This window comes from Erythranthe guttata, chromosome 4 (genome assembly GCF_056151865.1).
Source record: "Erythranthe guttata isolate IM_541 chromosome 4, IM_541, whole genome shotgun sequence".
In the NCBI taxonomy this organism is placed as follows: domain Eukaryota; kingdom Viridiplantae; phylum Streptophyta; class Magnoliopsida; order Lamiales; family Phrymaceae; genus Erythranthe; species Erythranthe guttata.
In genome coordinates this window covers 13,993,618-14,020,362 of record NC_142536.1, presented here as the reverse complement: position 1 = coordinate 14,020,362, position 26,745 = coordinate 13,993,618, and the positions used below count along the sequence as shown (strand labels likewise).

General features: G+C 34.2%; 5 protein-coding genes across 5 annotated transcripts; 1 reads left to right on the top strand and 4 right to left on the bottom strand.

Moving 5' to 3' along the window:
* Positions 1-170: 170 nt before the first annotated feature.
* On the top strand, positions 171-2,187 carry APC11 (anaphase-promoting complex/cyclosome 11; the record flags this gene model as incomplete). Its single annotated transcript, XM_088816939.1, has 5 exons — positions 171-256; positions 813-842; positions 1,446-1,463; positions 1,593-1,711; positions 1,801-2,187. Coding segments are annotated over 5 exons (369 nt in total), but the record flags the coding sequence as incomplete, so codon positions are not given.
* Positions 2,188-3,068: 881 nt separating this feature from the next.
* On the bottom strand, positions 3,069-4,682 carry LOC105973577 (hydrophobic protein RCI2B-like). Its single transcript, XM_012998610.2, has 3 exons — positions 4,515-4,682; positions 4,095-4,193; positions 3,069-3,352 (listed from the first exon to the last, which is right to left on the bottom strand). The coding sequence occupies exons 1-2, from the start codon at positions 4,593-4,595 to the stop codon at positions 4,107-4,109; spliced, it is 168 nt and encodes a 55-aa protein (XP_012854064.1). The 5' UTR covers positions 4,596-4,682; the 3' UTR covers positions 3,069-3,352; positions 4,095-4,106.
* Positions 4,683-8,909: 4,227 nt separating this feature from the next.
* Positions 8,910-13,794, bottom strand: LOC105973511 (ribonucleoside-diphosphate reductase large subunit). The gene is made up of 17 exons (XM_012998543.2): positions 13,202-13,794; positions 12,940-13,001; positions 12,761-12,848; positions 12,159-12,422; positions 11,832-12,072; positions 11,657-11,733; positions 11,396-11,566; positions 11,203-11,295; positions 10,961-11,110; positions 10,779-10,865; positions 10,535-10,699; positions 10,311-10,430; positions 10,005-10,207; positions 9,767-9,916; positions 9,537-9,684; positions 9,328-9,411; positions 8,910-9,234 (listed from the first exon to the last, which is right to left on the bottom strand). Exons 1-17 carry the CDS (start codon positions 13,427-13,429, stop codon positions 9,136-9,138), a joined length of 2,430 nt encoding a protein of 809 aa, XP_012853997.2. The 5' UTR covers positions 13,430-13,794; the 3' UTR covers positions 8,910-9,135.
* Positions 13,795-15,522: 1,728 nt separating this feature from the next.
* On the bottom strand, positions 15,523-16,673 carry LOC148771199 (uncharacterized). Its single transcript, XM_088817665.1, has one exon. It carries the CDS (start codon positions 16,663-16,665, stop codon positions 15,826-15,828), a length of 840 nt encoding a protein of 279 aa, XP_088673791.1. The 5' UTR covers positions 16,666-16,673; the 3' UTR covers positions 15,523-15,825.
* A 14-nt stretch (positions 16,674-16,687) lies between these two features.
* Positions 16,688-25,848, bottom strand: LOC148771198 (uncharacterized). Its single transcript, XM_088817531.1, has 11 exons — positions 25,524-25,848; positions 22,018-22,113; positions 21,158-21,283; positions 20,986-21,073; positions 20,694-20,827; positions 20,542-20,595; positions 19,987-20,425; positions 18,970-19,895; positions 17,589-18,806; positions 16,774-17,468; positions 16,688-16,711 (listed from the first exon to the last, which is right to left on the bottom strand). Exons 1-11 carry the CDS (start codon positions 25,846-25,848, stop codon positions 16,688-16,690), a joined length of 4,125 nt encoding a protein of 1,374 aa, XP_088673657.1.
* Positions 25,849-26,745: the final 897 nt, after the last annotated feature.

The window sequence follows — 26,745 nt, the reverse complement described above, 5'->3', positions numbered from 1 at the left end:
TGCTCTCCTCCAAAACGGTGTCGTTTTCGTCCTCCAGAATTAATTCAAAAAATCCCGTCTTTAATCACATCTTTTCTTCTTCCCCCTTTTTCTTCCCGACCCAGCCGCCGCCGACGCCTCCACCGCCGCTGCTGCTAACGTCGTCTTCTTGGATCATGAAAACTATTTAATTATTCAATTCTCGACAACAGACATTGGCCTCCGACAATGGCGGATTCAGTCAAATCGACGCAAATATCAAACCCTACTGCCTCAGGTATTTCTCCCCCCTTTCTACCCACAGATCAGTTGTTTTTGTTACTGTGCTGAAGGAGAATGTATTATTCACTGATTTAATTGCACGAATTATGGTTTTTGAGATAGTTTTTTTTTTTTTTACAGTGGTGAATATTAGAAAATGTGAAACACCTACATTTTCTTTCTTCTTCTTTTGCTCAAAGAGTTTGATGTGTGATTGTTATTATTATTTTATTTTATTTTATTTTATTTTCTTTCAAATTTATTCTTGCATCATAGTTGATGTTACAAACTAGAGAATTATAATTAATTAATTTTTATTTTCAGTTATAATATACGAATAATTATTATTATTATAGCGGATAACAACTCTTGATCCATTACAAAACCAAATTTCTCGATTATGCTGTCGGAGAATGATAAATCACCGGCAATATTTGCCATACTACCAAATGAAAATTTGACCTTTTACTAGCAATATATTCTTAAAGGTAGCTATTCTTATAGTCGATTTCAATTTTAAATTTATCGGACTCGAATTCATTGTTTCTATCCATGTGGATGCGATCTTGCAGGGAACAAGAAAATGAAGGTCAAGATTTTACGTATCCTTTGCACGTAAATTAATGCATGCATTTGTCACCCCATTGATCTACCGGGCTCATTTAGCATATCCTGTGAACCAAATTTATTAGTTTGGTTTTGTTTCTTGATATCTCGACCCAAATCTGATTGCCTCCATTGTTTATAGAACTGTTGTTTTCTCCTAAACGGTGAAATTCACCAGACTTCGAATTAACGTAAAAAACAGAGTGATACAACTTATAAGTATTGTCTCCTCTTTCGCTTCTGTAGAAGCATTGTCGCATTTTAGTAATCATCTAGCTGTGTTTTATTGGCTTAATGCACACATATCAGTTTTATTTTAGGTAAATTACAACTACCTCCCTGAGGTAAAGCGGAATTACAAAAAAACCTTATTTTCGAGAAATTACATCCATCCCCCTGCAGTTTGTCAATTTTTTACAACCACCATCTACAAAAGGGTGTTAATGTAAGAAATCTAACAAATTGCAGGGGTGGAGATGAATTATCGAAAAATGAGGGGTTTGTTTTGTAAATAGACCTTACCTCAGGGAGGTGGTTGTAATTTATCCTTTATTTTAGTATCTCGTGTAGAACAGTTTTTTCCTTGACACAGCCATTTGTGATTCAACCGGAACAGAGTATGCATCTTACACCCTATTACTATTTTGCTAGTCTCCTAATTCGTCGATTTATTAATTATTTCATCGATATTTTTCTTTCGATTTAGTTACGTAGCTGAAAAATCTTGTGTTGGTAAAATTAATCAGATGGCATGCTATTGGTTCTTGGACATGGGATGCTCAAGACGAAACTTGCGGTATTTGTAGGATGGCTTTTGATGGTTGTTGCCCTGATTGTAAGCTTCCAGGCGATGATTGCCCTTTAAGTAAGCTCTCGATTTCATTATCCTTTTTTCCGTTTTTTTTGTTTTTTTTTTTCTTTAAAAAAATATAATTGACAAATATTATGTTGCAGTGTGGGGAGCTTGTAACCATGCATTCCATCTTCACTGCATATTGAAGTGGGTGAATTCACAAACTTCGCAAGCACATTGTCCGATGTGCCGTAGGGAGTGGCAGTACAAAGAATGAATGATCGAAGTTGACTGTTTCTTGACCTAATTTCTTTTTTTTTATGTTGTTGTTATTTGTTGTTTGGTTAGTTCGATAACTTTTGAGCAACGGCAAAGTTAGGAAGAAATGAAGTGTTATTTTGGTTTTATGGAGAAAATGTGCGTATTCGAGTTTCGACTATACAATTGCAGGAACTTTTTGTTAGCTAATCTTGTTGTGGCTATCAAACGAGGTCGTTTTCGGTACGAATTTGAGTGTAAGTACAGTGATATGTATTATCATTCTTGAATCCTGGAATTGACTATAAATTAGGTTCCACTTTTTTGTTCCAAACAATATAATCTTAAAGAAGATGAAAATCTTTATAAATGTCACATGGCCAATTTTCTCTTATTTGCAAGTCAAATTAACCAAGATCAATTTATGTAATTTATGAAAATCCAATTAAGCAAATATTAAATATATTTTGATTAATATTACAAAGTATATCAATATAAGTTTTATCAAGCTCTTGTCATGTTCACAACTTTTATCGAGCTTTTACATTTTCATTTTCCTCTTCTTACTATATGGCAATGTGGTTTTCGTTTCATTTTTATTTTTTTCCGGAAACAAATTCGTGTTTGTTTAGCTTTCCAATAATAATTTTCATCCCAATTTCAAAAGTTTTTTTTTTCTCTCGAGGCATAATTTGATGGGTCTTTAGCAATAAACTCTCACACCGCTAAGAAATAGAACTAAACTCAACTATAAATTCATCATTTGCAATACCCCTAGTTTTTTTTTTACCAAAAATTCCTCTCCTTTATATAAACTATAAACCAGGCTATTGCATTAGTAATTATTTAGCGACAATCTTGTAAATTAGTAATTTTTAAGTAATTTTTAAATAAAGAGTTTCGACCGTCAGTCGCAACTGTGAGACTTGTTCGACTTTTGAGATCCTACACCTGATGAAATATATCATGTATTTTTTACGATTTACATTAGTAACTACCCATTAAGCACACATACACATAAATCTGTGTGTTATTATGTGTAGATCTATGATGTAAAAATACATAGTGTATTTCACCAGGTGTAAATTTTACAAAACTAGACTCCGATTCGTGCATACCGTAATTAATAGTAGTAATCAAACATAATCGGCAAATAGAAAAAAAAAAAAAAAAACAGAAAAATATAGATATTATACAATAATCAAATCAAGGTCACCATAATTACATTACATTACTTAAAAGTAGGTAGCAATAATAGACAATCAGCAAACCAGGACATGCTAAAATAAATCACTTGATACAAAATAAAATAAAACAAAATAAAATATTAAATATCCTGTTTATAAAAAGCCAAAAGAGGGGAGAAGAAGAATCAAAATAAGAAATTAAAGGTGCCAAATCAAATCAATCACCACTAGAGGAATAAACTTTATGTATGTCCCTTGGCATTTTTACCTGTCAAAGATAAAATATATTAGGGATACCTTCTTTATCAAATTCTTTATATATAAAAAGGGGCTAAATTACTACCAACTACATAAAGTAAAGTCTAATTACTAAAAAAAACCCTTATTTATACAAAATTGAACCCACCCCCCTAATTTTATTAAATTTCTCACATTCAGTCCCTACAAAAAAATGTCAATTTAAGAAATCAACATATTGCAAGATGTAGTTTTGTTCTTACATGAAAATATATATTTCCAATTTCAAAATGGATTAATCGATCCCCCACCCCAATCCACTAATTGATTTAACTGGGTAATTATAAAATTGAATAAATAGCACTTAGGCTCCCTGCAGTTTGAATTTTATGCACACAACCCTGTCGTGCTTTCAATTTAGCACACGAACACCCTCGTATTTTAAACCCTCGTATTTTAATATTGGCACACCACCCCGTTGGTACTTTCAAAATTTTCATCAGCCTAATGAGCATTGTTATTTAGCAAGTCGAATACCATAGAGAGTTATGTGCTTATATGAAAAAGTACAACGGGTTCATATGCACAAAATTCGAACTACATGATCCGATCATGTGCTTGTATTGAAAGTACAATGAATCATGCGCACATAGCACAAACCACAGGAAAGGTTAAGTGTTATTTAACCTATAAAATTATAATAACTAACTAAAATCAAAATTAGAAATAAGAGGAATTCCCAAAAAAAAAAAACAAAAAAGTAGAATTATTACCGTGGAAAAGGATCAATCCTTGGTGATGGCGTAGATAGCATATATGATTCCAGGGAGATAACCAAATATTGTCAGCAGCAAACAGATCCAGAATTCCAACTGTACATAACATTCATTTTCAACACTCAAATGTTAATTTTTTTTTTTAAATATTTTATTGAAAATTATATTTCACCAAAAATAAAAAAAAAATAAAAAAAATAATTGACACTAAAAGATTAACAGGAACTACAATTCTCTAAGCATGCACTGAGAAAAATCACACACACACACACACAAAAAAAACACACACATATATATATAATAATATGTATATATATTAAAATGAAAAACAAATTAAAAACGATTTACTAGAAAACAAAAATGAAAAAAATAAAATAAAAGAATCCATTACAGTATATATAATATAATATGGCATACCTTGCAGCCAAACTTGAGAAAGACACCAAGAGGAGGCAAAATAATAGCCAAAATAATATCAATACAAGTTGCAGCACCCATTTTCCCCTTTGAATTATTTCTTTGATTAATTTAACAGTTAAACAAAAGGATATATATGTAATATGGAACTGCAAATACTAGTCAGAGATAGAGGTTACGTATTTATAGGAGAAATATCTTCTCAATGGCCGATGCCACGTGGCGAGTGATGAATGGTTGGAGTTTTGTAGGCCGGACAGCTATGCTGTTTCTACTTTCTCTACAATATAAAAAAGTCTTTTAGTTTAATTAAACGGGCAATGCGCTGTCGTAATTAGGACATAATTGGTAATGGGTCGGATCTTCCACCGACACTTGGCCTAATATCTATCTATCTATCTGTTTTTCAACCTTGTCATTTTGTAGAACCTATTTTATCCGATATACATTGCATAACTTTTTTTCAAGGTTGTAGAAAACGAGAATCGGGATGGAGAGACGATTAATCCGGTGAGGTGATGATTAATCAAATGCAAATTAAAAATAAATTAAAATTTTAAATTTAATATAAGGAGTTATTACAAATAATTTCATCAATGGGTACTTATTTATAAAGAGATTCATGCAAAAAACTCATTTATCAATAAGTCCACACATGGTCAACATTTTCGTAAAGAACTAAAATAACTCCTCATACTTTAATATGCTCTAATTTCATACTTAACTTAATTTAACCACAAATTATTAAAAATTTTGACTTTTCAAATATATTTTTTTTCTTCTGGATTTTTTTGCCGGTTTCCGGCGTTGACATTTTCAATTCTTTTTTTTCTTTTCTTTCTTTCTGTAACCTTTTTTTTCGTTTAAACAGCGATATTGCTGTGATTGACAGTAATATTATCTATATTACTGTTATCTATATATGCGCCTCCATCGTTGTGCTCCATACCACCGCCCTTGTATCACCCATTGTCTTAAGCTCTATTTCGCTCTGTCTACTCTCTTCTCCCAACGGCGTTCGTCCGTCCATCGCCGCGAAAAGAAGGCGGTCTTCACCCCTGAAATTCTCTCGTCAATGACATCATTAAAGTTTCTGAAATGATTTACGCGGCAACAAAATTACGAATGTCGTTCACAATAGTCTTCTCTTTCTCTCTCTAAAAATCCTCAAATCCACCCAAACCCCAAAATCTCCAAAAGCCCCAAAATTCACAAAAACCCTCAACCTCTCTCACAAATCATCCAAAATCCGAAAATCTCGTCAATTTGAAAGGTAATTAATCATCTAAAGTAGTTATATATATTGAATTTGTGGTTAATTATGTGAAAATCCTCACAAAATCGCGATTTATGGCTATTTTTAGTGTTGGGTTTTCGAATTTTCCACGCCCAAAATGGGTGTGTGAAAGCAGTTTCCACGCCTGGTTTAGGCATGGAAACAGATTTCCCACGCCCATTTTGGACGTGGAAAATTAGTTCGGGCGTTCGGTCCAGACGTCGGTTCTGGACCGGTAGTCCGGTTCATTTTTTTTTTGCCCAGTATAACTGAAACAAATAATTATATTTAAACAAGTATTAGTTAACAAACATGTTGTAGCCTAGTTGGTCAGACCTTTCGTCTATCACACAATAGGCCCGCGTTTGAGTCTTTGTAGCAACGTGTATTTATTAATTTTTTGCCGAGTATAATGACATAAATAATTATATTTAAATAAGAATTTATTATCAAAATGGCAGTCGTCTAGTTGGTTAGGCAAGCTGGTGTTTCCACAACAACAATGCGTGTTTGATTCTTGTTGCTGCACAAATATATTTGTTCTTTTTTATTAAATGAAGCACTCGCGCACAAATCGGGCTTTCCTTGTTGCTGCACAAATATATTTGTTTTTTTTTATTAAAACACAGTCAGCACTCGCGCCCAAACCGGGCACGGAAAGCTGTGTTGCGCGCCCAAACCGGGATCGGGAAGTACTTTTCTGCGTCCAAACCGGGCGTGAATCGAGCTTTTTTGCGACCAGTTTGGTCGGGAAACGTTTTTTTCGGCGTCCAAAATAGTCGTGAGTCGTGTTTTCGCGATTTAAAGAACAAAAACGAGCGTTTTCGCGATTTAAAGAACAAAAACGAACAAATTTTACCTCATTGGGTTCCGTATCTCAATCGACATTCAATGCACTCATTTTTCTTTGCAAATCGCTACAATAACATGGGTTTTGAAACGATTTCTAATATAAAAGCTATTAAAAATAAAATTGTAGAGAGAGAAACATAAGTAGAGAGTGCATTTTTTAAACCCGCATTCGTAATTTTGCTACCCCGAATATCACCTCCCTTAGAGTTTTCGCTAGGAAGAATGACGAGACCATGCAGCGGCACTATGGATGACATCGCGTATGAGATTTCAATAGAGACCAACGCCAGCATTGTTTCATTGTTGTTGTTGTACTTCTTCTCTGATTTTTTTGGAACCCAATTCTCGAATCTGAATTTTCTTACTTGGAGTTTTTGGTTGAATTCTTATATTGAACGTTAATTTTGTATTCAATCAATAGTATAATGGATGTTTGTTTTTATTGAAATTGTGTTGTTGTTATTTACAGATTTATAGATATTTTCGTACAACAATATAATTATTTTCGTACAACAATATAGTTGTTTTTATTTCATTTTAATAAATAATTGATTTAACAAATAGTTGATTTTGATAAGCGAGAGTTGTTGGAGATATATAGTTGTTTTAATCATAATTGTTTTAATAGTAGTTTTTTTTTTTTTTTTTTTTATAATGCAGGAACCCGCAGCCAACCATATAGGTGGGTAAACCTACACTCTCGTATAATAGCTTGCAAACCATACGAGAGATGTAAACCACACTAGGCTAACCATGTGTGACAAGCTCGACCTAGCGACCGTTGGCAAGGGGATTCGAACTTGGGTCAATTGACCCAAGCTCTCTTGCTCCAACCGCTAGGCCACCCTTGCGGGTATTGTTTTAATAGTAGTTGTTTTTAATAGTAGTTGTTTTATCGAAACATAGTTGTTTTAAATGAAGACAAAAAAATATAGTAAAAAATATATTTTTTAAATATAATAAAAAGTTAAAAAATTAATATTACTTTTTAAATAAGAAATAAATAAAAAAACGAAAACTAAAATTAAAATATAAAAAATAAAAAGTGAATCAATGTAGTATATAATAGGCCGTGAATAGAGGAATGGTAAATTTGAGAATAAAGAAAGATGGGTCTTTCACTAATAAAGGAAAAGGTATTGGATCCAACCTCATTAAAATAATGCTAGAGAGGTTCTCATTAATAACCCTTATTTCTAAATACTTTTTTTTTTTAGGAGTATTTATAAATACTTAAACATGTATAAAAATATATTTAAAACATAATATATATTCTCACCAACTATATATCTACTCACAAAAATAAAACTTTAATAATAAGATTATAATATATTAAAAATCAATACAAAATACAAATAAAACGAAAATCTTTGCATTAAAAAATTATGCTTGAATATTGCAAGGATATATCATTACGTTCTTTAAATATAAAAATTAATATAAACAAAATAAAGTATAAAGTATAAACTCATTCTTATTAAAAATCCAACTGTTTTTTTGGGTTTTATAACAATTTAAAAAAAGAAAAGAAAAAAAGAAAAAAAAAAACCAACAACAAGAACAATTTTTGACCCGCTTCAAACCACTTCACAGGCCAAAACCTTTTATTTCCTCACATTTATATCAAAAACATAAAGGTACTAGACCACCTGCTCCTCGGAAACCGATTAATCGACCGCTCAATCGATTTTTCGAACACTAGTTTTTTCACATAGTACCTAAGTACACAACGTATATGTATAAAGTGGTTAGATTTGTAGACATTGGTTGTAATAAAAAAAAATAGATATTTATTTATATTTACTTGAATCAAAGATATTTAATTCTAAGGAAAACGATAAATACATGATTAGTTTTAGACAACACAACACTTTGCTTCTATAATAAACTTAAAAATTTACTCATTTTTCTACAAGTTTTCACGAGATATTATTTAGTTGAAAGAGAGGCGATTGAAAGTGAAGAATGGAAGAGTATGTCAACATGTCCTGTAATTCTCCTAATTATTAAATAAATAAAAAATGTATGCTAATTCCAAACAAATAATCTAACAAATTATAATAACTTTTAAGGGTATCAAATAATTGTACCATAAAATTGGTATAAGTCAATTTATAGATCAATATCATGATGGTTCAGTTCTAAAATATTAAACCCATTATTAACTAAAACGTCCCTCAATATGCATAAATAAATTGAAAACATAATATATAACTAATTAGATTATAATTCTTTTCAAAAAAAAATAAAAAATACCAACACACAAATTTAAAACATAATATATATATACAAAGATTCAAATTTGTTCCAAAGTACAGCACAACATAACTAACTTAACCAACAACATTGCGGAAATCGAGTTAACTTCCATTTACGATCAACACAAACACCCATACCATAATCATTATAGATAACTAATCACTATAGTTATCTTTTTTTTTTAATATATAAAATTAGTTAAGACACCATTCGAAATTACCAGACAGAGCTCTCTTAACTTCCACAAGCCAAGCAATCGTCGCGGTTAGTTAACGAGCACACTATTTGTTCCAATTTAGAATTGTCATCCTCAACTTTCACCGCAGGTTTATCCTGCATAACCGATCGCCATTAAGTTTAATTACACAATTAAATATATAATTAACGGGTGTAATTAAGAAAATTTTATTACTGGGAAGAACCCACCTTTATCATTGTAGTGTCGACTGTGAATTTGATAGCATCGGCTGCAGCACGTGATCTTAGGTAGTACATTCCTGTTTTTAAACCCTTCGCAACCCAACAAAGATAAAGAAATTTAGGAAGATTAGCGAGGTCGATAAATAATAGAAAATAAAATTCCAAAAGAACATAAAAATAAGATAATTAAGTAGAAAAATTAAGTATAGTTTTACCCTAGACCAGGCATGGAAGTGGAGGGAAGTAAGCTTTCCGAAATTAGGTTGGTCCATGTGGATGTTTAGGCTTTGACTCTGGTCAATGAAGCATCCACGGTCAACAGCCATATCGACCAATATTCGTTGTTTGATCTCCCAAACAGTCCTAATTAAAAAAAAAAATTAATTAGCATGAAAAATAAATTATATATATATACAAAGAAGAACATATTGCAGCTCGTGCGTACTTGTAAATGAGTTTAAGTTCTTGAGGAATCTCCGGAATATTCTGAACAGAACCATTCTCGTAAATTATCCTGTTCTTAAGTGAAGGAGACCAAAGACCCGTTTCGGTCAAATCGTGAAGAAGATGCTTGTTCACGACAACAAATTCGCCACTGAAAAAAACCAATGGTTAGTTACAATTAGAATCATGGCAGATATTTTGGAAAAATACGAGTTAAATAATTGACAAAAACTTAAAACCTGAGAACTCTGCGGCTATAAATATTTGAAGTGTACGGTTCGAAGCACTCATTATTCCCGAGAATCTGGCTCGTAGAAGCAGTGGGCATCGGTGCAATAAGAAGTGAATTTCTCACTCCATTATTTGCAATTGTTTCCCTAAGCGCTTTCCAATCCCATCTATCTGAAGGCTTCACTCCCCACATATCTGGCTGCAGAATTCCCTGAATTTTAACAGAACCACATAATTTTTTTTTAAATAAAACGACCCCATTTATTAATTTTTTATTTTTTAAACTTTTTTTAAAAAGATCGATTGAGAAATACCTTGCTTACAGGACTTCCACTGTATGTTTCGTAAGGGCCGTCTTTTTGAGCTAGTTCACAAGATGCCTTTAATGCATGGTAGTATATGGTTTCGAAGATATCCTTGTTCAACTGCTGAGCCTGCACCAGACAATTAAAATGACAGACATTTATTTTAATTTTAGTTACGTCGCATATAAAAACACTTGTAATTGTAATTGTAATTTTAGTTTCGAAGCTTTTACCTCTGGAGAATCAAATGCCATGCCGAGCAACATAAATGTGTCTGCAAGACCCTGTACGCCGATTCCTATCGGCCTGTGACGCATATTAGACCTCTTTGCAGTTTCGACTGGATAATAATTTACATCGATTATCTTGTTCAGGTTTGTAGTAACTAATTCGGTGACCTGCACAAATAAAACAACATTTATTATTACAAATAAAATCGAACTCAATAAGGAATTTGATAAAAGGAAAATATCAAACCTCAGCCAGCTTATCGAAATCAAAATATCTACTTTTAGAACCTATGCTGCCAACTAGCTTCGTCGGTTGTGCTTCCATCGGCACACCCTGCCAAAAATAAAAAGAATAAAAAAAATTAAGAGATTGTAAAACATATTTAAAATGAGTAATATATTTTATTTGCTCCGATAATAATTAATAACCTTCTCTCTAACATAACGTGGCAAGGCAATTGATGCCAGATTGCAGACGGCAGTTTCTGTTGGACTTGTGTATTCGATTATCTCCGTACACAGGTTTGAGGACTTAATCGTGCCCAGATTTTGCTGATTGCTTTTTCTATTACAAGTATCCTGGAATAATAATAAGTAAAATAATCTAAGTCAGCTAAAAAGATAAACCATGTAAAAATTAACAACCGTGAAACATTGTCGTAATTGTTCACCTTATACAACATATAAGGAGTCCCTGTTTCGATTTGAGACGTCAAGATTTCAAACCATAACGTCTGTGCATCAACAACCTTCTTCGCCTTTCCCTGATTCCAAAAATAACATAACTTTAAAAACCACTCACTGAACATTTAAAAAAAATTAAAAAAAAATCTGTGTATATAAATATCAGCTTGGATTTATTACCCGTCTCTCGTAGTCAGTGTATAAAGCTTCAAATTCGGCACCCCAACAATCAGCTAAACCAGGAGACTCGTTAGGACAAAACAGTGACCATTTTCCATTAGACTGAACTCTTTCCATAAATAGATCAGGTACCCATAGTGCAAAAAATAAATCTCTGGCACGATGCTCCTCCTAAAACAAATAAAAAACAGAAAATATAAAATTATATACGGCATTCAAGATCAAAATGTATTTAAACTAAATAATCCTAAATGTATATACCTTCCCGTGGTTTTTCCTCAAATCAAGAAAGTCAGAGATATCAGCATGCCACGGCTCGAGATACACAGCAAAAGCACCTATTCACAATCACATAAAAATACGAGAACGTCGAAAATTAATAGTAGTGCAAAAGGTTTTTACGACGTTGGAACAAAAAAAGAATCGATTGTGCAACCTTTCCTCTTGCCGCCACCCTGATCCACATACCGAGCGGTGTCGTTGAAGACTCGAAGCATCGGAACAATGCCGTTGGATGTTCCATTTGTTCCACGTATATAACTTCCAGTAGCACGTATGTTATGAATAGACAAACCGATGCCTCCAGCTGATTTGCTAATTACAGCGCACTCCTTCAATGTATCGTATATTCCCTCAATGCTATCCTCTTTCATGCATATAAGAAAGCAGCTGCTCAACTGTACACCATTGTAAAAACATATGTTATCAAATAACATAGGATCGAACATGCAAATCAAAAAAATAAAATAAAAAATAAACGTACTTGTGGCCTTGGTGTTCCAGCATTAAAAAGGGTGGGAGATGCATGAGTGAACCACCGTTGAGACAAAAGATGATATGTTTTAATAACTGCATCGATATCATCTTTGTGGATACCGACAGAAACTCTCATCAACATGTGTTGTGGCCTTTCAACAACCGTCCCTTGGACCTTTAAAAGGTAAGACCTTTCGAGGGTTTTAAAACCAAAGAAATCATACTCGAAGTCTCTGTCGTATATTATCTCGCTGTCGAGTCGCGTAGAATTCTGCCGAAAGAAGAATTAGAAAAGAAAAAAAAAAAAATAGCATTATTAACTTGGAAACAGATGTAAACTCAATAGAAAATGAACTATTACGCTTAACAGAAATCCTATAGAATTATGGCCATCTATAAATCAACAAAGATTATAGATTAAATACTACAGTTGAACCTCTATAAATTAATACGGTCGGGACTAGGGAAATTCTATTAATTTAGCAAATTATTAAATTATCGAGTTAATAATTTAACATATTTTCACCGAGTTGGGACCGAGAGAAACTATTGTTTAATCGAGGTTATTAATTTATCGATGTTATACTGTATTAGTTGAAGAACGTGTACCTTCATTATTATCTCGTAGACATCATCAGCAATCAAAGGAGCAGTTAATCCCGACCTCTCGCTAACATGGTTGTACATATCTTTGATCCTGCAGTAAAATATGCAAGTGTTTGATTACAGAAAATAAAATTAAACTCGATAATTATTTGCAGTATACTTTAACAGTTCGATTTACTTACGTTTCGGAAAAGGACTTCTTCGTATTCTTGTGAAGATTCGAAACAGCAATCCTCGCAGCCAACTGCATAATTTTCAGATCATACTCAAATCATTCCCAAAAATGTTAATATAACCGATTAATTAGAAACAAAATTCAAACTACCAAAAGGATACAAACAACGCTCGAGATATCAATCAGATCACAAGCAAATCTCATAAATCAGACACAATTGAAATAGATCCTCTCATTTTAAGAAGAAACAAATGAGGAATTGAACTCACGGAAGCGTAATCAGGGTGATTGGCGGTCATGGCGGCAGAGGTCTCGGCGGCCAATTCATCGAGCTGGCTGGTGGTGACGCCTTTGTATACACCGGCGCAGACTTTCTGGGACACCAAAACCGGGTCGCAGTGCTCGCTGCTCAGCCCATAGCTGAGTTTCTTTAGCCTCGCGGTTATCTTGTCGAAGTGCACCGTCTCCTGCCTCCCGTCCCTCTTCACTACGTACATTTTCGCTGCCGATTTTTGATATTCCGTTCACTGCGGAATTTCGTCGAACAGGTAACGAGTGCAGACACTGACAAGTTTTTGAAGAAAATTCTGCGCGCAGGAATATAAAAAGGGGTTATCGTGTATGTATGTTTTATATAGTGGTAGGGTTTGAGGAATTTTCCCTCCAAATATGTGAATTTGACGAGTTTTGAAGTTTCCCGCTCAAGAAGGTAGGTGGGTGTTTAAATATTTTGGGTTGGATTTCAGAACAAGCTTTGGAGTTGGGATTGGCTTTCAGAACAAGCTTTCAAGTTGGGACCCATCACCGATCAATTTATGGTTTCTTCTTTTTCTTTTTTCTTTTTCTATTTTTCCTTTTACTGGTAAGATTAAATTCTATTTATTTATAATAAAACAAAATAAAGAACCTATTTTAATGATTAAGGGGTTTTTATGCATAAGGGCATCTCCAATCTTCTTGGATTTGGGAAGCTAAAAGTTATATTTTAACATTCTTACCATTTTTTGAATAAAAAAATTTGCTTGAACGAAGTAGCATAATTTACGTGGCCTGCAAAAATCGATGACTCAACCGATATATACATCAATCTCTGTTCATGAAAGGTATCAGAAAACATATTATAATAATACTAAATATGCACAACTCCCTGCAAAGGGGTCACAATGAAAGTCAAGTACAAATATATATTATATTCAAATAACAAAATTAATAAAATCGTATATAATAAATAATGTAGTTGGAGGTAGTGGTAAAAAAATTAGGCTGCGGCTATATGCAAGACTAATTCCACTTGTGCAAGACCAAATTAAAATTTTCAATGTATAAATAATTAAATACTATAATATCCTTATTTATTAAAATAATAAAAAATTCCAAATATGCAAGACCAAAAATTCAAAAGCACAAAAAACCCTATCACAAGACCACAAAACCACAAGACCAACTCTCATCTTCTCCATCTTCCAAAACCCACAAGACCTTTCTCCTTTCTCCTCCATTAACCCACAAAACCTAGAAATCTTACAAAGATGGCAAGTATGGAGTCAGAAGACATCAAAATAGAAGATTCTATGATGGAAGAACCCAAGAATGTATGCATTTATGGGTTTTTTAGCTAGATTATCGATTTTCCAAAAAAAATCCCGCGCAAACGAATTCGACATGTACAGGTCGAATTTTACAGGTAAAAATCGACATTTAGATGTCGATTTTGAGATATAAAATTCGACATTTAGATGTCGATTTTGAGGTATAAAATTCGATATTTGAATTTGTGCTGTAAATTCGACATGTCAATGTCGATTTTTACCTATGAAATTCGACACTTAAGTGTCGATTTGTAGCATAATTTTTCGACACCTTGGTGTCGATTTTTGTTTTTTTTCCCATTATTTGTATTTGGTCTTACATGAGAAAAAAAAGCCAATTTAATTTATGGACATACTTGTCATTCCATCTTAATAAAATAGAATCTTTTAGAATCTTTCTTTAATTTGGTCTTGCACAAGTGGAATGAGTATTGCATACAGCTGCAGCCAAAGAATTATAAGGGCATCTCCAACCTTGTGAGGTAAAAACACAAATGTTATATCTATTATTGGTGGGGAACAGTGTTTTAGCAAGTGAATTTTAATTTTGCACTCCAATCATACCACCTATATTTATACCATTTATTGTATTTAATTACTTCTCAATTTTTCTATTATAATAGATATTTATAAATTATATCTGCCAAAGAATTAATCATAAATAGATATCAGAAAGTTATAATGTCAAATTCTCAATACTAGTTCTTCACCCGTGCGTTGCACGGTTGTCAGCCATAAAAGTGAATAAAATATCTATATGTTATCTACATAACAACAATAAAAATAATTGAAGCATTGAGAAACGGAAAGTAAAAAGGAAAAAAAAGGATTCATCTCAAATTTAACCTAATAACATTCGAAATAAAACTGAGTCGTAGTAAATCAAAACGCTAAGCTTAAAACTTAAGTTTACTCAACCACGGATGACATAATAAAAAAAAAGTTTAATAAACTAATTTACGGAAGCAATCTACTGCACCATGTGACTCTGCATCAAAATCAATAACTTGACAATGCGAACGACAATTCTGAACTGGAGCAATATATTTTAAATAACCTGCAAAATTTCATTCACCAAGGCCAATCAGCATTGTACTATTAATTCTATAATAAGTACAACTTAAAAAAAATGATATGTTAATAAGAGTTATATACCACTACCTCCGCATAACGATATTTTGAACATAATAGGAATCATACCACATCTGATAGATTTGGACGTGCATTAGATGAAAGATTTGTAAATAAACAACAAAGTACATGTAAATTGATTTACTAATATTGAAAATAGTTAGTAGGTACCTTCAAATACGTTGGAAGACCTCCTTGTAAACAACATTGTTAGTAATGTTGCACAGTTCACCAGATTCAGACTTGATCAATATCTTGATGCCACTCTTACTTTTTACCCTTGAGAGAGCCACGTATAACTGACCATGACTAAATACGGGTCTAGGTAGGTACAAACCAACATGTGAGAGTGTTTGACCTTGACTTTTGTTGATCGTCATGGCAAACGATACAATCACGGGAAACTGTCGCCTCTGGAACTTAATAGGCAGAGAAGAATTCGACGGGATTAAAGTCATTCGAGGAATGAAGACCATATCTCCAGCATTCTTACCAGTCAGAATCTTGCAATTAATAACGTGAGCCCCCATTTGTTGGACTTGAAGCCTCGTCCCGTTGCACAATCCTCTAGCTTGGTCAATATTCCTGATGAGCATAACGGGAACGCCCCTCTTGAATTTCAGCTCGTGGGCAGGAAGTCCAGAGCACGATATGTTGTTGAGGAATTCAGTGGAATAAATTTCGACGTCTGCTTCAGAAGTTGCTTCATCTTTGCATACACTATCTGAGCTCAAATACACCTTCTCTTCTCCTGGCAGGAGCGACAACAAATAGTCGTTAACAAATCCAACACATTCATTAGTCGGTGCAAGGATTGCCCTACCCTGAAAGAAGTTTGGATCGTAGATGTGATCCAACATGTCTGGGTAAACAAACTGGATAAAATCCTCAAAGGCACTGTCAGAATCACGGATGAGCATTTCATCGGGAATTTTGATTGTGGCCTCACCGTCGTTTGTCTCTCCAGCTTCTCCGTTACCAATGCTCAAGATCCAATCGCCGAATTCTCTCATCTCTTGCACTCCAGCGGGTGAATCAGATGCCTGAAGCCTCATGTTCCTGTGCAATCTTAGAACCTCACAGTGACTCCACAATGGTGAAGAATTGATTGTGGCATGAACGATGTCCTGCCTGGATGCTTTAAGGACAACGGGTAATATTTGCCTGAAGTCCCCTCCAAGGACAACAACCTTTCCACCGAAAGGTTCTTCGCAATGCATGATAGATTGCAATGTCTTACTCAATGCTTCAAAGCAGTATCTGTGCATCATAGGCGCCTCGTCCCATATGATAAGTTTTTCTCTAATCAGCAACTCAGCTTGGGGACTCTGTTGTGTAATCCTGCAAGTTGAGTTCTCATGTACAATGATGGGGAGTCCAAACCTAGAATGTCCGGTTCTACCCCCTGGAAGCAAAAGAGATGCAATTCCACTCGAAGCAACGTTGATAACAATCTCACCCCTTGAACGTATAGCAGCAGATAAGGTACTCCATATGAAAGTCTTTCCTGTGCCACCATGACCGTACAAAAAGTACATTCCACCCTTGTCGTTTGATACAGCGCTCATAATTGTGTCGAAAACTTGTTTCTGCTCGAGAGTGATGGAAGAGAGATTTTTCTGAAGTTCCGCACGCATGGCGACTGGGTCATAATCCAACTCGTCGAGCACCAACCTATTTCCCAACTCTTCTATCGACGATATATCCGGAAATGGCATAGGCGCATAATCACGCAAAGTTTTTCCATTGCTCTGCATGTATCTCTCTATCTCAATAAGGGTATAATTCTTCAAAGTATCATCCGATAACTTTAACTCTGCAAGAATCAAGAACCCCATTTAGTAACATATTATTAGAATAACGAAAGTATTTGAATTTATTTAACATTTATATGAAACGTTAGTTGGTACAATATAGATAAATACATAAGTACTACCTGAATTGTTGTGACGCTTTCCTTGTTGATATTCAATGCCCTCCGCCAACTCGGACCAACAACTATTCCACACATGCTCGGGTCTGCTCAAACTATGGGAAATCAGCAGCATGACAAATAACAGCCTAGTGTATACGCCTGATGCCCACCTAACAACTTCCTTAATGCCGTCTATGTACTCCTTGTCGTCGTCCAGCAAACCTAATACATAACAGGCATCTTTGAAGGTTTCGTAAACACTTCCACTAATAGTTCGTATATCCTGGTAACTCGTGCAACCCCTCTGAACATTGAGCAACAGTCTCAAGTAGTAGTCTTCTCCCTTCCCCGGAGGTACAGTCATTAGTCTTCCAATAGAAAATCCCCGTTTTCTTGGCTCCCAGCAGAACTCGTCATCATGATAAACAAAATGCTGTGGAAAATCTGCGTACTTGATTTTTCTAGCATCGGGATACCTCTTATTTGCCTCGAACCATGCCAAGAACATTGTTTGTCTTGCTGACGGTCTGTTCAACACGTTGCTTAATTGTTGACTTTCATGAAACACAACCGTCTGACTATCAGGGAGGTGGAAATTCAATCTGCATACAGGGGGATCTCGGTAGTGAACATCAAAACCAAACAACCTCCAAGCTGCCTCGCACGCAGAAAGGTACCTGCAGTCATAATACATCTTTATCTCGTCACGGATTTCGGGACCGCCATTTGTGTTCCCACTTTGATAGAAAGCAGCTGTAACCCGATCATTTCCCTTGTTCACGTACTTGAACAGATACTTGATAGACTTGTTCTGATTGCACAACTCAATGTTGATGTGTGCTCGATACTTAAGAAGTAGAACACGGTTGTACGGGACGACGAAACCGTTGTCAAGTATTGTTTGCTTCTTTATGACTGTTCTTCCATCATCCCTTCTCCTGTATAAGTGGTAACCGTCTTCATCCGACTCCGTCCGCTGAACAAACTTCTTTGGAAACCGCTTGGAGCAAGCACCATTCTTCATGCAAGGAGAGTTCATGTTGGCATGACCGCAAGGTCCGTGAATCATGTATTTTTTAACCAGCTTATACATTTTCCTGTCAGTCGTCTTATCTGGAATTTCCGCGCAGATAATCCGATCGATGTCGTCCGTGCACTTGGGCTTGTCATCGTTATGCAACCACAACAGGATGTGCGCATGGGGCAGTCCGCGCTTCTGAAACTCAATCGTGCATACGTCTGCATAGAAAATGAAATACAATAAATTGTAACCATTAACATGAACTTAATTAGTGTAATAAAATGAGACAATTTAAAATAAATAGTGCACGTGAATAAAGAGTGCATGTGAATTGCAACGTGTGTGCAAAGTTGAAGTATCAGTATTTAATAACATACTTACATGCCCTTATTCGACCAAAAATATTTCCTTGCTTGATATCAGTCATCAAGCTGTCGAGCTTCATCTTGAAAATGCGACAAAGAATGTCTGGACGATCCTCAGGCCTCAAATTTGTATCTCTCATCACCCTTTGTATCTCCGGCCACTGCGGATTGCATGTTATCGTGATAAACAATGATGGGAATCCTATCCAGTTACATATTTGGAGCGCGTCCACGAAGTTATTGAACATGTATCTTGGGCCAGACGTAAACGTAGATGGGACAATAATTCGTTGACCAACCGATGTGCCATCAGTATCTCCTCTATGAATTCTTTCTTGAATGCCCTTGTACATGTCCGCCCTAAGCTTGTCCTGGTTAAATCGTATAAAGTTCAATCTTTGCGACTCAATCATAGAAAATGCATCCACCAGAAACTGCTGAAACAACTTCTTCGAGTTCAATAACAGTTGACTCTCGCCCATTCTCTTCTGAATTCTGTATGCAAAGTATTGACGCATGGTCAAAGTTCTTCTTTTCCTGGTACTGCTCTCGGCACTTTCCCTAAGAAGAATGTCCTCTCGATATCCATCTTCTCCGTACGGAAAGAGCAAGGGGTACTGCAAAGGTAGATACAAAGGGTGCAACTCACTGATCCGTTGGAGTCTCTTAGACTGTGTCTCAACGACAATGTCTCTGACCCCTTCCTGATTGTCAAAGTCACCGACAATAAGTCCAGCAATTTCACTGGCATTCGGTAGATTGTAGGTCCTACCATCTGTACTTCTACTCTTGACCAATCTCATTTTTACCCCCTGCAGTCCTTCCGTCGCATGTCTGTCCCGAGCAGTTTTATATAACCGCGCCAATACATTGCAATCGTCAAACATGTGCTTCAATGAAGAAACAATTGCAGGATCCAAATCGTTCGAGTTATTTCCACCTCTGAAAGAAAAAAAAAAGATTGAAAATATTAAAAAAATATATTTTTAATTCATCATTTGATGTTTACGAATAAAAAGATGGGCAATTATACCTCACGGCATTTATTCTGTTATGAACCTCGTTTTCTGTATCGAAGATGTACAGTTGAGCAAATTTAGGTCTTGTACCTTCATCTGGTAATAAGCTACCCAACAGGTGATAATTTTGACCGTGAAGCAAAAACGTGTACGGACCAGCACCACTGTTTATACTCGTCTCTATTCTCCCACCAAGAGATGTGAAGGCAAACATCATATTATAAGATCGTATATTTTCTTGAAAACGTTTGCTCCTTCTATCTCTTCCAAACAACAAATTCATCAGTGGGGGTGGAGGATCGTTCCACTTCGGCAATTGAACCTTACCATCGGCACAACACATCGAGTATTTAGGATTTGTTGTATTGTAGTGTTTATTAATCCTCTCGCCGTACCACATCATTGACGAACATGATGGACACACGTACGACTGGTCTCCAAGATCGTCGTATTCTGCACGTAAATGTCATATTTGTAAGTATTAAGGAAAAACATTGTTTGGTTACTGCATGGCAAACGACAATAAAAAAAATTGAAATAAATTTCTATAATGCTAGTACAATTTTTACCATTGTAGTCCGCTGAATCATCACTGTTGTCGTCGTTCGTAACATATTCGGAATCTACATATAAAATTCATGTAACACGTTCAAAAAACTTGTTTGTCGTGTGAAATAAAAAGTATTAAAAAATTACATTGTATACGAACAGTTTTGATTACCTCCACTGTCGGAACTAATTTCTCTTATTGTGCTCAAATCCTCATCAACCAAATGCGTAGATCTAGACTCTAAAACTAAAGCTCGTGTGACGGCTTGTACAATTTTCTGGCTCTTTGATATCGTCTTCCCAATCCTTAATGAAACACCATAAAATTAATCAATATAGAAAAATAATATTTCAATGAAATATAATTTGAAAAAATAATAGTATTAGTACATTAAATCAAACACCATTACACATGCTACACTTTAAAAAGTATATATAAAGTAGGAAAAGTTTAAAAGAAATACCTTCTATTAGATTTGTAATACAAATCGGATGAAGTATTTTGAACTCCGCTGGGGCCAGCTTCCCATTCGTTGCTACATATATTAATATCTGCATTAAACATTGAATAGAAAATAGTCAGTACATTTTTTTTTTATTTCAAATTATAGAAATATAAATAATTATATGAAGTACCATAAGATCCAACTGTTGTTCCTTCTTGCCTAGTACCTCCACTCGATATATCCCCTTCAATATTATGTGGTATTTTGCTCTTATATTTTGCAAATGTTTTCTTTTTGACAGTGTATGCACCACCATCTGCAGATTTAACTTAACATTACGCATAAGTAAACATAACTAATGCAAATATATACGATTACAATTAGTTATTTCATCAATTGAGGTTTTTTTCATACCACTTTTCAAATAGTAGATCTTCAATTAGTTATTTACACAATCATATTAAAATTATTTTTAATTGCAAACTGGCCTTGACACATTTCGAAATGTACATAACTTTTGGGAGGTAATTGCAATTTTAGAAGTTGCATTTGGAAACAATAATTCTTCTTCTAAAACCGGATTCCTCACCCCTCGAACATATTTCACTTGCCATCAGAATACATATGAGCGAAAGTGAAATGAATCCGAACCGAACCAAACCAAACCAAAACCATACTAAACCAAAGCATTGCAAACCAAATCCAAACCGAATCAAATAGGATACTGAATACTCACATGATCTATTGTATCGCTTAATTTGTTCACTGTATATTGTTGCAAACTAACATCATATTGAAAGGAATATAGAATATTTTTTTTCCAATGAAATAAACAAATGCCATTAATGTCAAAGTACCAAACATAACATAAAAACAGATCGATATCGAGACCAATGTAGCACCTTAAAATGAAATAGAAAAAACAAAAAAATGTCGTAATAAACGAAACGATTCAAATGTGATAGAACCAAATGGAATGTGTGCAATATTTTTAATACTGAGAGAATTTTGTCGGCCGTCCAGTAAACGAATTAGGCAGTATCATACGACCTTGTAACGGCAAAACATTCGCCTCTCCGTTCAAAACCGTGTATGACAATCCCTTACAATTCGCAAATACCAATTCTTTGTTATGCAAACCATCGTCTGTCAATCGGGACGATTCAATCATATTAAAAGTATAAGCGAGGTACATGTCTTTCCTAAACCCATCGAACGTAGCTTTCGAGAGGATATTCATCTGAAAAATATAATAAAATTTAAATATTAATTAGTAAGACAAACAAAATAAAACATATTGGTAAAATCATGAGATAAAGATAATTCATTCATGTATTTATACGAACCTATATGATTCTTTCATAAAATAATTAAAAGTATAAACACCAAATTTGAGCATATAATATATTGAAATTATAATTACGAAATTTTAAAGATAATACAATATTATAAAATTAAAAATGAAAGAAAAATCATCAATACAAAATAACGAAAGAACTAAATAACAACATTTGCAAAAAATCAAGAAAACCTAATACCAAAAAGGAGCCGATTTTATCAAAACAAAATGCACATTGACCATACGTTTTTTATCGAATGAAAAATGATGGTGCAACAAAGTGAATCGGTAGAGGGTTTATATACTTATATATGATCAATGAAAAAAGAAACAATCCATTACATTTGGTAATAATATAAAAAACAATAATGAATAATTAATATGTGATACGCAAGAATCTATATTATATATATATATATATATATATATAATATGTGGGTAATACAGATTTTTCTAATTTAATATTGAAATAAGCGAGGTATATATATCATGGCCCATTATACACACGCATGATTCTATTTTATGTATTGATATCTATAAATATATATATATCTCATACGATTTACTTTTTTATATGATAAATGTAAAATTATGATTTGATTGGTAATTTCTATATATGCAAATTAATGACATATACAATTATACAAATGATGACATGTTTTTTCTTAATTTTCTTAACCAATCAAATGGACACATGGGATGAAATTAAAGACATGTCATCATTTGAAATTGACAAATGTCAATCAATTAGGCATGCAATTCAACTTTTATATATTATATAGATTAATAAAAATTATTTAATTAATTAATTTCTAAATTAAATATCGGTAATAAAATATTATAAGCATATATTGAGAATAAATATGTGGCACGTGGTAACTGGAAGTTTCATTTCTTCTAGGGCGAATGGAAAAAAGGCCCATCACATGGGACTTAAATGCATTTTGGTCCACAAAAAAAACAGTCTCTCAATTAAACCCATTCCCATGTCTTTAGTCTAAAATACCCTCAATAATATAATTCTTATCAATTCCACCCATTATGCTCTAACTTCCTTAATACTACACATTGACCCCGGATTTAAACAAATATATCACATTAACCCCCAAAACTTTTTTTTTTTCAGAAAATAATTTTTTATCTGAAATATTTTTTTTCTAGTCAGATTCCGGCGTTGACTCTTTCTTTTTTCTTTTTTTTTGAAAACTTTTTTTTTTCAGGAAATTTTTTCCGGCCGGTCAACTACCGTTGACCGCCGGTCTTCGACGTTGAATTTTTTTAAAAAAAAAAAATATTTTAATTAATATTACTGTTTTGGCTACTAAATTACTGTCTCAGACAATAATATTACTGTTTGGGACAATAATATTATGAATATTATTTTTTCGAACAGTAATATTATTAATATTATTGTCTAAGACAGTTAAATTATTGTTGGAGACAGTAATTTAGCATCCAAGGCAGTAATATTAATTTAAATATTTAAAAAAAAAAAAGTCAATTAACAGTTAAATTACTGTCTCCGACAGTTAAATAACTGCTGGAGATAGTAATTTAGCAACGAATACAGTAATATTAATTAAAAATATTTTTTTAAGAATAAAAAAGGCAATTAACAGTTAAATCATTGTCTCCAACAGTTAAATAACTGCTGGAGACAGTAATTTAACAACGAATGCAGTAATATTAATTAAAAAAAATTTGAAGAAAAAAAAAAGTCAATTAACAGTTAAATTACTGTCTCCGACAGTTAAATAACTGCCGGAGACAGTAATTTAGCAGCCAAGACAACAATATTAATTAAATTTTTTTTTAAGAAAAAAAAATTATAAAAAAAAAAGTCAACGCCGGAATCTGGCCGGAAAAAAAATATTTCAGAAAAAAAATTATTTTACGCAAAAAAAAGTTTTGGGGGTTAATATGATATATTTGTTTAAATCCGGGGTTAATGTGTAATGTTAAGGAAATTAGAGAATAATGGGTGGAATTGATAAGAATTAGGGTTAAAATTGGGGTCAAAATTGGGTCAAAATTGAAATTAAGGTTAAAATTGGTTATTTGATGAAATTGGGGTGTAAATCATGAAATTTGAATTGAATTGGGTTTCAATGAATTGGGGATAATTTTGGTATATATAAAAGGATTTTCCTTATTTGCAATTAAGTTTGAATGGGCTGGATTTATTTGAAAGACAAAAAAGTTGGATGTCCCTCTTTTAAATAAGTACCCTTGTCATGGGCCTATTTGCCATTACCCCTTTCTTCTACAAACCAAAATTAATTTTTATACTTGGAAGTTTCCTTTTCTCCCACCGCTTAAGTTATTATTTTATTATTTTTTCATTTAGCTGGTGTGAACAGGAGTTGGTATATATAGCAGCTGGACAATTAATTTTAGCTGACCAGCTAAAATTTAGCCTTCTCGTTGGAGTTCAGTTTTTCGTTTATAAATGGTATAATCATTTATTTTTAGCAGATAGCATCCCAAAAGTGAGATGGTTGGAGATGCTCTAACATGTCCATTTTTAGCTTTAAGGTTGGAGATGCTCTAAATGTACCAACCATCTTCACTATTCTAGGATTATACCATTAACATATATTAGAGGTTATATGGGGAATGCAATGCTGGGGCAATTTTTTTTTTTGGTGTTGTTTTAGAAAATAGTTTTTAAAATGGTGTTGTTTTGTAGGGAGTAAACGAATTGGGGTTGAGCGCCACCCCCCACGGCGGCACCGCATGAGGCGCCACCACCAAAGGCGCCACCGGCTGGAGGCGCCACCTCCAACGGCGGCACCCTTAGGAGACGCCACCACCAGTGGCGCCTTCTGTCTATTTTTTAAATATGTATATTTTAATATTTTAATATTTTCTGATTTTTTTTTTACAAAATAAAACAATTCTAACTAAATTCATTAGTTTGATGTTAGTATTAAATTTATTATATTTTATATATTTTTTCCATTAGTATTAAATTAATCATTGCATATTTTTATCTAATTATCACAATAAAATAGTGTACAATCTTAAAAACATGTAGACAAAAACAGAAGGAGTTTTAGAAGATAAAAGAGTTATACAAAACAAATATGTCCAATAGTAAAAACAAAATGACTACAAAGACAAAATGAGTACAAGAAAATAAAATTGGCACTATGAAGTCGGTGCCTATATGAATCAGTGCCATATGCAGGTGCTCGTCTAGTCCTACGCGGCCTACCATCTCGACGAATGGCAGGATCTGCCGGTACATCATCAACAAACTGGGTGTCATCCAGTGGATATGGAATAGGGGAAACATTATAATGTGGTCGGATCCGCTCTTCGGGACTTGAGTATCCCAAATTGAGCTCCAAATGTGGACCCCATGAAGAGAACCGAGTATCAATAACAGGAGGATGTGGGGTAGCTAGAGAATCGGACAATGGCATATCTGGAACGTAATCATTCATAGATGGACCAACTAAATCTGTAAATGTGGGTACCTGAGATGTAGACGGACCGAACATATCCATAAATCCACGTGTAGTAGATAAATCGTCCATACCTCAATGCACAAAAACATCTGCATAAAAGGGTGTATGAGAAGCAAATGGACCGGCAACATCTCCAGATGGAGGTACCCGAGATGTAGATGCATAATAGTTCCCCTCTCTCGTCTGTCTTACGTCATGCTCCAATTCAGTAGCTCTTTCGGCAGCGCTGGACCTTCTTCTGGTACGTCTATCTCGATGCGGAGAAGATATAGGAGGTATGGCAAGTATCGGAGGTAAGATGGACGAAGCACCATCTCTACGTAGAAGTTGAGTCCCAGCTGCATACATCCGTGTAGCGTTGTCCTGATACAGATCATATATTCGATCGTCATCTCGAGACACTGCCCTAGCAGCAAGACTCATGGATATAAGCTGATTACCCTGAAATAAAAGGCATTACAATTTTAAGAACTTAAAAAACTGAAAAAAAAAAATTGAAAAACATCGAAAGTAATGGTTGTTTCGAGAAAAATACTAACCACAAGATCAAGTAAAATCGGGTCTCCGACCTGAAAACCGATATCATCAAGATTGTCAATCGGTGATATCAAATGACGTGTGTACCTCTCATACCACTCGTAGTATCCTGGATCTGTCTGATGCCCACTAAACTCAATAAATGGATAGTCAACAGAAGAATCAAGTCGGTTATGTCATCTATCAACATAGATACGGTGAAAACGAGCCCAATCTCTACCCCTGCACCTCGACGATCATAAGAATGCAACTTAATCTCAATATCGTGATCAGTAGGATGTGGTGGTATATGTTGTACCCTCCCAAACTGACGTAGCACCCTATACGGACGATACATCTCAACTTTCTCGTAAAATATAAGGGGACAACTCGACAACCAAAGTTGTGGATATCTCAGGATACTCAAGTAAAACGCCAAACTCAGGATCT

Bases quoted from the DNA above. Each gene is read 5' to 3' on its own strand.
- LOC148771198 (XM_088817531.1), bottom strand. From the start codon at position 25,848: ATGGACGATTTATCTACTACACGTGGATTTATGGATATGTTCGGTCCG. The intron at 18,807-18,969 runs GTAAGTATGTTA...TTTTCTATGCAG, and splicing joins TTTTGGTCGAATAAGGGCAT to ACGTATGCACGATTGAGTTT. The intron at 16,712-16,773 runs GTTCATGCCACA...AAGATTGCACAG, and splicing joins AAGCATCCAGGCAGGACATC to GAACATGAGGCTTCAGGCAT.
- LOC148771199 (XM_088817665.1), bottom strand. From the start codon at position 16,665: ATGAGAGAATTCGGCGATTGGATCTTGAGCATTGGTAACGGAGAAGCT.
- LOC105973577 (XM_012998610.2), bottom strand. From the start codon at position 4,595: ATGGGTGCTGCAACTTGTATTGATATTATTTTGGCTATTATTTTGCCT. The intron at 4,194-4,514 runs GTATGCCATATT...TGTTATGTACAG, and splicing joins TTCTCAAGTTTGGCTGCAAG to TTGGAATTCTGGATCTGTTT.
- LOC105973511 (XM_012998543.2), bottom strand. From the start codon at position 13,429: ATGTACGTAGTGAAGAGGGACGGGAGGCAGGAGACGGTGCACTTCGAC. The intron at 11,111-11,202 runs GTGAACAATTAC...TTATTATTCCAG, and splicing joins CTCCTTATATGTTGTATAAG to GATACTTGTAATAGAAAAAG. The intron at 9,685-9,766 runs GTACGCACGAGC...TTTTTTAATTAG, and splicing joins GAACTTAAACTCATTTACAA to GACTGTTTGGGAGATCAAAC.